The sequence below is a fragment of the Onychostoma macrolepis genome, chromosome 08 (genome assembly GCF_012432095.1).
Source record: "Onychostoma macrolepis isolate SWU-2019 chromosome 08, ASM1243209v1, whole genome shotgun sequence".
NCBI lineage: Eukaryota > Metazoa > Chordata > Actinopteri > Cypriniformes > Cyprinidae > Onychostoma > Onychostoma macrolepis.
In genome coordinates, this window is record NC_081162.1 from 14,811,620 (window position 1) to 14,821,790 (window position 10,171).

General features: G+C 37.2%; 1 protein-coding gene across 2 annotated transcripts; it reads right to left on the reverse strand.

Moving 5' to 3' along the window:
* Positions 1–235: 235 nt before the first annotated feature.
* Positions 236–9,762, reverse strand: ifrd2 (interferon-related developmental regulator 2). 2 transcript variants are annotated; one of them, XM_058784191.1, is made up of 13 exons: positions 9,353–9,762; positions 7,851–7,910; positions 5,573–5,686; positions 5,388–5,469; positions 5,122–5,246; positions 3,644–3,801; positions 3,494–3,547; positions 3,220–3,398; positions 2,380–2,488; positions 2,170–2,304; positions 1,858–1,986; positions 1,281–1,373; positions 236–1,085 (listed from the first exon to the last, which is right to left on the reverse strand). In XM_058784191.1, exons 1-13 carry the CDS (start codon positions 9,399–9,401, stop codon positions 1,005–1,007), a joined length of 1,368 nt encoding a protein of 455 aa, XP_058640174.1. In that variant the 5' UTR covers positions 9,402–9,762; the 3' UTR covers positions 236–1,004. The 2 variants fall into 2 exon arrangements, with proteins under 2 accessions (XP_058640174.1, XP_058640175.1); XM_058784192.1 differs by lacking the exon at positions 7,851–7,910 and having other exon boundaries at positions 9,353–9,761.
* Positions 9,763–10,171: the final 409 nt, after the last annotated feature.

Genomic DNA, 10,171 nt, shown 5'->3' on the forward strand with positions numbered 1-10,171 from the left:
ACATGTGCATGACCCTAATGAAAGTTACTTATAATGGAATATAATAGCAAACGAACAATAAATGTACATGTTTAAACTGACTGTATCAAACAACACATTTTAACGATATGTAATCAAATAACCAGGCTGAGATTTGTAGTGCAGTTCTAGTCATCACACTTTCCTCATAATTTGTTTTTAATGAAAGCCATGTCTTACTACAAATACATTTGTGTCTGTCAAAAAGACTTCCAACTCTGTGAAGGATAATTACATAATTTATTTTGTGTTTTGTCTTCCAAAATCCTGCTGTTGCATACAGTACATTTGCTTCAAAGAAAACTTATGACATGGTTTTTCATATTTCAAAATAAATTCAAAAGTAATGTTGAAAGCATGATCTAAAAGGGCAGACACGAGCTTTCAGGGGTGAAGGTACAATGATGTAAGAACCATAGTTGACTGCATCACACTGAGCCAAAAAAATAAAAATAACCTTTTCAGAAGATCAGTAGAATTAATAACTAATAACTAACTCTGGCAACCTGCAGTCAAAGATGTATTTTCATTTGTTTGCATCAGCAGATCATAGGTGCATCAGCATAGTCCACTTATAAAATGCATATAGAAAAACTACAAAGAATTAATTTTTCTTGGCCTCTTTGTTTGTCACAGATCTGTAAAAAGTTGATGTTTCAATAATAAAAATTCTCTTTTTCCAAAAAACACTTGAGGAGGTAAAACAGGTTTCAACAGAAAAGCTGAATTCAGCCTTACAAGAGGTTGTTATATTTCATGTTGGTTTAATTGTAGGATTCCTAGCTTTCACAATGTGATGTTAAATAAAAACACAACACCGCATACACACGTGTGCACACACCCAGCCTTTCACACTCACACTCACTCAGACAGACAGTCACGCATGTCCATTGTCAAGTCACTGGCTTGGCAGTATGTCAAACTATAATTTCAAGTGAGCCGTGGGGATTTTAAGGATGTAGTGTTTCTCTCTGTCGCCTTCATCCTCACATCACATCGGCACGTTTGTCCCTCACTTTGTTCCTTAATTTAGTCCGGGCTTTGAATGCAGCAGAGTTAAACAGATGCTGTGAAGAGACAAATTAAAGTTATATAAATATGCACACAAAACCTTAATGAATGAAACAGTTCTGAGTTAATTTGCATTTTATGGCAGATTTTGACAAAATCAATTGAATCTGACTTAAAGCTGCAAAATAAGACTTCTTCATGTCAGTGTCACTGTTATTTATTACATTTATAAGCGAAAGGTTTAAGATTACCCTCTCTGTGCGGGAGATCCTGCTGGCTTTGACAGACGCATCCAGGATGAGAGGAGGTCCAAGTCCAAAAATATCCCTCAACAAAGGATTAAACTACAAAAAAAAAAATAAGACACAAAAACTCATTGTAACAAACACTACAGAACAGTGGTTCTCAAACATGGGGCGGGGGCCTGTACAGTGTGCTCAAAAAACCTCAAAGGGAGCCTCAAGATGACTTTAAATGATTTAAAACAAGTAAAAAAAAACCCACTAAAATAAGGAACAATAACTACAAATGGTCTACAAAAACACAATCTTAAAATACCATAAGTATTTTATAAAGAATATGTTTCTAGTAATGACAAGTTCTAAAATTTATTACAGTGGAAATTGAGAGCAATAAATACTTTTAAAATCTTTATCCAGTAAATCACTAACATCACACAAAATCATTGGTAAAATCTTGTGCATAGATTCAAATATCAATTATTTAAATGACTTAATTGACTGGGGAAAAATCTGAATTTTTATAGTACTACAGTGTTATTTATGCCAATCATGATGACAACGGTGAGCTGCAATTGGTCCTCCTAACCTGTAAGTGGTGTCTGACTCCAGACTCGAGCACTTCCTTAAAGGCATCATAAATCCTGCGGCGCATCCAGCCATCAATGTAGATGGCCTCAATCCCAAACTGAATCTTCTCCTCTGTGAAATCTTCATTCTGAAAATAGGAGGGAAAGTTTGGTCAGATGTCAGTATATTTTTAAACCATAATCATCTAAAACAGTCCTGGATCAACTTGGCTTATTAGCCCTGCATGCAAAGTTGCTATAAAATATTTGTATATAATAAACTGACATGTTATTTAAAAACAAAAAGGCATGACTTGTGGTTCTCCTTTCACCTCAATGTAGTGCAGCACCTCTCTGAAGACTGAGCGCTGTTTCCTGCGGTCATTTTTAGCACGATGTTTGTTTCCATCAGTGGCCAGGTTCTTTAGACTGTCACACAATGCCTCGCAGTCCTCATACTCAAACTCCTGAAACACCACACATATTACGTACACTGCCATCGTCCTGACACTCAAACCTATTCAGCATTACACAACACACACCTGATCAATGTCCCGTCCCAGTTCATACAGCAGGGCGATGGTCTCTCCCACAGCAATCCTGAAGTTCACCTCACTGCTTTCTAAACAGGCATGTAGACGTGGCAAGTGGCTAAAAGACAGACAAAGAGATAGATTATATTACAGACAAATAAGTCTATCTATTCAATCTGGGTGTTGTCACATGGCTTTTTTCTCACTCTGATGAAAGCATTACATAAAATATTATGTCTTTTGTATTCACTGTGGTTTAGATAACAAAACCTTTTTGGATTGTGGCTTTGTAACAACAAAAAGGCCCATACACTATAAAAGTGAAAATACAAGAAAAAAGAAGATGTGAAATAATAACCAAAGCTTCACAGAAGAATGGCAAACATTTTGGTCATAAGACCACCTTCAATGCCTAATTACTAAATAGCAGGTCATATTTACATTTAATTTAGCAGACACTCATCCAAAGTGGCTTACAAATGAGGAATACAAAAACAATTAATCTCAAGGAAGCAATAACATGAGAGGTGCTAGCAATACAAAGTTATAGAATAATAGTACAAGCTAGAACAAGGAGGGATATAAGAAATAATGAGAGCATAAAAAAAGTAGTTTTTAATTGTTTAAGTTCTTTTTTACAGATGTTCAGCAAGGAGATGTGGGTAGATTTGTGGGTCCAAACATTATCGAAACAAGCATTGTAGTCCTCAGTAAAGTTTTGTTTCTCTCGCATTTGCTTTTCTGTTGTCCTTTATCACCTTTATAGAGTGCAGGCCATTATTTTTTTTGCAACCTTTTGCCTATTTGGACAAAGATGTGTTTTTTTTTTTTTTTGCAATTCAAACTCACTGGTTCAGAATGGTGTTGATACGTGATGCAGGGCAAAGGGTGCAAAGCAGAGCCCAAGACTGAAGGGCGGCGCTATGGAGCGCAGGGATCCCGGCTTTGACAGACGGCAGAGTGCCATCACCCAGGGGATATGCACCCACAAACACACTCTCCAAATGACCAATAGATTTTAGCAGGTCCTGAAAAAGACAGGAGGAAAAAGATAGATGATACTACTACTATGAACATGCAGATCTATAAATATTCATATGAAATTTACAAGAGCTGATCATACCTCTGCGTCATCTGAGGCAGACACGTAGCAGCACATACCCAGAGCTCGAGCGCACTGACAAAAAGTGAGATAAGTAAACAATCCCATCTTAAGTGTTAATGGAATCAAACAAATAAAGGTTTATAGACATATACTGAGGCATCAACTTACACTCTGTCGAGCTGACAGGCTGGCACAGCTGTCAATCAAAATGGAACTGAGGACGGGGCGGAGTATCTTAAAGCCCTCCTCACCTTCAACTCCACCCCCGAGCTGCACACACAAGAGAGCGCACACTGTAGCAGCAGCAGCCTGCTCCTCTCCTCCACCTAAAGAAAAAGACACTTAATCAAGTCAGTTTATTTGCAAAGTAAGAGAAATCAGTCTTGAAATTTGATATAATATTTTAAAGGGTTTCTCCACCCCAAAATTAAAATTGTATCATTAATTACTCACCCTCATGTTGTTCCAAGCCCGTAAGACCTCTGTTCATCATTGGAACACAAATTAAGATATTTTTGATGCATTCTCAGAGCTGTCTGACCCTCCCATAGACAGCAATGGAATTAACACGATCAACGTCCAGAAATGTAGCAAGGAGATCAGTAAAATAATCCATGTGACATCAGGGGTTCAACCGTAATTTTACGAAGCTAGGAGAATACTTTTTGTACGCAAAGAAAACAAAAATAATATATCGTTTGGTGCGTCTGACACAGAACAGCATACAGTTTGCGTTCAGTGGTTACTTTCCAAAATGGCGCTATGGTGACACGGAGGAGACGAATTGTTGAATAAAATTGTTATTTTTGTTTTCTTTGCGCACAATAAGTAATCTCGTAGCTTTGTAAAATTACAGTTGAACCCCTGATGTCACATGGATTATTTTACAGAAACTCCTTGCTACGTTTCTGGACGTTGATCGTGTTAATTCCATTGCTGTCTATGGAAGGGTCAGAGAGCTCTCAGAATGCAACAAAAATATCTTAAATTGTTTTCCGAAGATGAAAGGAGGTCTTACGGGTTTGGAACGACATGAGGGTGAGTAATTAAATGACAAAATTTTCATTTTGGGGTGGATTAACCCTTTAATATAAAGTAATTGGATATAATGCAACATTTACTTTTGGACCACTGCCCTCAATCAAGTTTTATTTTTTACCCTATATGATAAATTTACAGTTTGCTTTTGAAAGAAGAGTGGTAATAAATTTCTGATAGCTTTGGAGTGTAGAAGCACGCAGACTAGTTTGTTTTTAGATCAAAACTCATGTTTTATTTTTGCCTTTCTTAGTTTTATTTATTTATTTTAATTCTATAAATGTTATACAAGTTATCTTTTGTGAATAAGTAATACATACATGTCAGAAACTAAGTACAAGCACTGTAGGAAAAATAAAAAATAAATAATCTATAAATACTTTTTATCCTTACAGAGCTTGTACTCTTACATGTATGGATTACTTACCTTTTTTAGATAACTCTCCCTCTCTCTATATCCAGCAGATTCACTTCAGTGCTCAGAGAAAACAAACACATGCAAGACTGCAAAACCGGTCTCTGTGCTCTTAGTTGTAACAATCTAAAAAGTGTCCCATTGACTTTAACTTTGACATGTGTGAACACAAAAATTAAGTCCTAATTCCCACCTTTCTTCAAGCTCCTTTCCAGACAGTCACTGATGGTGAAACGTCTCTCTAACAAAAACTCATACAGGACTCTGGAAGAAAACACTAAGCGCAGACTTTCTAGTGCAGCCAGACGGGTCTTAGCACTGAAAAACATATAAAAGATAAGAGTGAAACAGCTGCAAAGCTCATTTAGTTTTCAGTAACTGTGTGTGTGTGTGTGTGTGTGTGTGTGTGTATGTGTGTCTGCTTGCATTGCTCACTGCTGCGTGTCAGCGTATTGATACCTTTTGTCCATCAGATTGTCAATGCATTGCTTCAGTTTGTCTTCTGTTTCTTCCTGAGCAGTTTGTTCATCTACCACCTCCCCTGCACAGCACAGAGAGTCAGTGTGTGGATGGGTTTTTTTTAGTTTTTACTTTTTGCATGATATATATATTTGTGATAAGGTTTGTGCTTGTATGATGGGTACCTGTGCCCTCCTCTATGACTGATGCACTCTCACTGGCACTGCTGCAGTGACTGAGAACCTCCGATGCCAAATCATCATCACTCACACCAGACTCGCCTCTCACCCCATTTCTCCCTAAAACAGTGAGAGAAAGACATGATGAAGAGATACACAGTAAACATTAATTTAATGGTTTATTTAACTAAAGGATGGGAATGATCATATATTAGTCAGATGGATGTGTTATAGAGCGATTGTGTGTTTTAACTGTCCACAAAGTTCACACGTAGGATTGCAAAACCTTAGTTTTGGTAATTTGAAGAGTCTCCAATTGACTTTAACTTAAAGTGTGACTATACAGAAAACCAAATAAAAACCTCTTTCACGCTCACATATTCACTTCTCAGCAAACCAGCAACCCAGAAACCTAGATCTCTGAATTGGGTCAAAGTTCACTGTGGCCTCTCTCAAAGACATACATACATACATATAAACACACACACAAAGGCCCACCTGCTTCCCCCTGAGGTAACAGCAGACCTTTAGTTCAACATGAAAGTGTCAGTAATAGAAACATGAGGATTTGTAAATAGTATGCTTAAAAATGAAAAGGTAGTGAATAAAACAATTTTGATAATTAAAACCAGGAAGACAGATTAAGGTGGAGAAATATCCTCTCTGCACTGATCCACTCTGGATCATGAATCTACCGAATCAGATCTTTTCAGTGATCAGGTTAATCTGTGAAAGAGAGGTCATGCAGTTCATACATTTGAAAAGATTCAATCAAACCTTTTCAATCTATTGTGTTATATTTAAAACAGCCTAATTAGATATCGTCTAAAATGATATGATAAGTTTGATTCAATCATGATTTAACTCGATTAGTCTGCAAAGATGTGACTCATTTGTAAGTTGGTCTGCTTAACATATCTAATTGTTATCTAAGTCTGTTATGTTCACACATTTATTTGATCACAAATATAGTACAATCAGTAACACTGTAAAATATTATTACAACTTAAATATCAGTTTTCTGTTGTAAAATATTTTTGAATTTATTCCTGTGACGGCAAAGCTGAATTTTTAGCATTCATTATTCCAGTCTTCTGTCTCACATGATCCTTCAGAAATCATTCTAATATACTGATTTGGTGCTAAAAAAAAACATTTCTTATTATCCATGTTTAAAAAAAAAAATTTTTGTGGAAGGCATGATGCATTCTTTTTAGATTCTATTTAAAATACATAAATGTCTTCACTATCAATTTAATGCATCCTTGATAAATTTAAAGTAATAATGACCCCAAACTTTTCAAAAGCAGTACTAGTAAATATAAATAAATGACTAAACAAATGTTTCAAAAACTGGTTCACTGATTTGCAGATTTAAGAAAAAACTAATTCAGAATAAAGTCAGAAGACCATTATAGAACTAAAAAGGACTCAAACTAAGAGTTCATCAATATCTCATCAATATGAATGTGCCATCCCAATAGACATTAAAATGGCAGTACCAATACATGCATCAGCATAACAAGACATATCAGCAGGAATGAGATGGGAAGCAGCAGTGCATTCAGCAGAGGATGAATACCATGTGGAGGAGGGGTCTGGAATGGTCGTAAATTTATAAAAAAACAAATCTGAGACAATCAACAGTAGCCTCATACTTTGCAGAGTCAAAATGTGGATAGAAACAGTTAGTCCAAATATTTTGACTGAGTTCCAGTACTTTCCAGAAGCCTCATCACTCAGTAGAGCTGAACCTGCAACAGACTGGACACATGTGATTCCCAAGCAGCAGGGGGGACTTTAGTATTTAAATTCCACCATGAAAAGGTCAAATGACTACTTTTGTTAAACATCCCAGTTTCTCTATGATTGCTCAAAGAACAATGAATGACAACTTTAGCTACCTTAGTGAAAAAGCTTCTTGGCGAGACAATAACAGCCTCAAATCATAATGATTAATGATTTCCAGTTTAATAGAGGAGTAAAAAGGAGCACATTTATGGTTTAGTACCAATGAAGTAGTAGTTGACCTTTACTGATGGGACTGTGGATGTACTTTTGACCAAAGAAAAAAAAAAGTTAGGAAACACTGATCTAGAAGTCTGCTTTCACAAAAAAGCAGAAGTGATAGATGCTTCTAGGGCATTTTGGTTCTCGAGTCATGAAAGGCATTAGACAAATGAGAGATGTAAACAAATACACATGAATGCATATTCACATGCAGTTCATTAAATATTAATGGGGTGAGAGGCATGAGGTCACAATCAAGATCAGGTCACGCTACCTGCACGTGACAGGGCAGTCTTTGACAACTGCAGCTGAAGCACTTCCTGTCGAAGTGAGCCTGCTCAGTGAACAGGAGGAAGAGACAGATTAAATCAGGTCTTATATCAGATCAGTTTGACTTTTCAAACATTTAACTGTAGGACAAAGCCAGCTGACAAGAAATGCTACTCATGCGCTTTGAAGTTGCCTCAAATGACTCTTCCAAAGGTGCGTTTCCCAAAAGCAAATATGGTCGCAAGTTCAATCGTTACCAATAGAGTTCAATGTAACTAACGACCATAGTTAGCTAACTATGCTTTTGGGAAACACACCCCTGTCAGTCTGCTTTTAGTCAGGACCAGTCCATTTTTCAACTTGTCAGAATGAGAATTCACCATATCCACAAGTGCAGCTGTGAAACCACCTGAAACCAGTTAAGACCAGCAAACCATCGTAGGCTGGTTTAAACTGTTTTTTGTTTTTCCTGTTTGTTTTGTTTTCAGCATGACATTAACATATAAGTTCATTAAGAAAATTTGACAGTCATTCAGAGAAATAACTCTTCAGCACTGGCAGCAGTAAGTCCCGTCACAAAAGAGACCCGTTTTTGCCATGTTTGCATTGAGTATCATCAAACACCGGATCTGATTTGACTGGCGGTACACACGCACGAGGAATGCGTGCTGACGCTGCACGTGATGAGAGTCTGCGTGTGAACTTATCAAAACCATTTTCTTTTTTTAAACGGAAACCCAATCTTCGTATTGAGACAAATAGTTGAATGCAACTTTACTAATTAGTTGAATGAATCGTATCTAATCATGCAGCTCGCGTGAGTGGCTCGGGAAGGGAAGGTTTTCGCGACTCCGTGACACTTGGGCTAAATATACACGAGCAGGCATGAGCTTCACCTGTCATGCTACAGACTGAATAACCCTGACAGTCAATCACTTTGCTTCTATCCTTACTGCTAATATAAAGAGCAAACACGGTTTCTAAAATAATCATTGTTAAGTATTTTGCATTCAAGTTTTTAGAAGACTGGCGCTTAGGCAAACTGTATGAAATGGTTGCAGCCACATCAGCAAGACCAAATCAAAGCTTTAATGCATAAGTTCCATATTTTTGCTTGAAATCGTAAAGTAAATAAATGGAGGAAAAAAATAATCATCAAAAACTCAAGTTTACAGCTGCTCTAAAATGTCACCCAAACAAGCATGGCATGTAGTCGTATTTTTAAATGTTACTTAATTTTATTGTTTAAGCATAACTATGCCATAATATAGTGAGGTTTATGCTTACAATTCAAAAAAATCTTTACCAATGGTTTCAAAACAATAGTTTTAAGTAACGTTACCGACAAATTCTATGAAATCAATTATTCGCAATTATGCAAGTACACTGATCTTGTTCTAAAGATATGTTGCTGGAAGAAAAGACAAAACTATCGCTTGGTGATATTTTGTCGTGTGACCATGTTTAACTTATATAGTCTGTGACAGCAGGAGGTGTTAAACTCACCCTTACTCGAACTGTTCCCACCGCGTTTCCCCTTTTTGCTTCGTGGCATTCTGACAGCCGCTCCAAAACACCGAAGCCCAAAAGAAACAGATTGTACAGAACAAGAAGCTGAAGACAGTCAACAGTTTATCAGCAAGAAGAAGTCCAGCCGAGAAGTCCTTCCCAGAGTATCAAAATACTGTGATCTGTGCAGTTTGGCCCCACGCTTTAGGCACCACCAATGAAAGGTGCGCCTCGCACCGAAATCAAAATACTTAGAATTCAGCCTTAGTTTTAGTATTTATTATCTATGGTTGTCCCCAGGTAACCGATATCTAATGCCAGGTTGTGATGGTAAATGTTTTTGGAAATGTTTGGGACGGAGTATCGTGCACGTTGCTGCTCCAGATTCCACCATCTTCCCATCGGTAACGGCTTGCACACACCCGGCATGCTCCTCCTCTACGGCTCACACAGCAGCAGAGAACTATGGGTAATGTAGTTCGCTGTATGATTCCGACTGAGGGCCTCTGCGAGAGACGTAAAATTGAGAACTACAATTCCCACAATGATCAGCAATTCAGAACTGTTTGGATTGCTCAGTCTGCAAAAAAGTTACAGCTTTATAAACTTTTCTGTGTGAAAACAATAAGGACGCTAAACAGAACTGTCATTATACCGCGACTTTTATGCTGCTAGTAATTCTCATTGAGTGAGACGGTGGTACACGTGGCCGTCAGGTTTATCAACACCGGTCATAGAACCCATTCACTCTTTAACAAGTTAATAATTCACTAAACAATACTTATTTTACTATTTATTAACTAAACAACTATTACG

Coding starts and splice junctions, on each gene's coding strand:
- ifrd2 (XM_058784191.1), bottom strand. CDS start 9,401: ATGCCACGAAGCAAAAAGGGGAAACGCGGTGGGAACAGTTCGAGTAAG. Junction 7,911..9,352: donor TGGGAACAGTTCGAGTAAGG/GTGAGTTTAACA, acceptor TTCACTGAGCAG/GCTCACTTCGACAGGAAGTG. Junction 5,247..5,387: donor GACAATCTGATGGACAAAAG/GTATCAATACGC, acceptor TATGTTTTTCAG/TGCTAAGACCCGTCTGGCTG.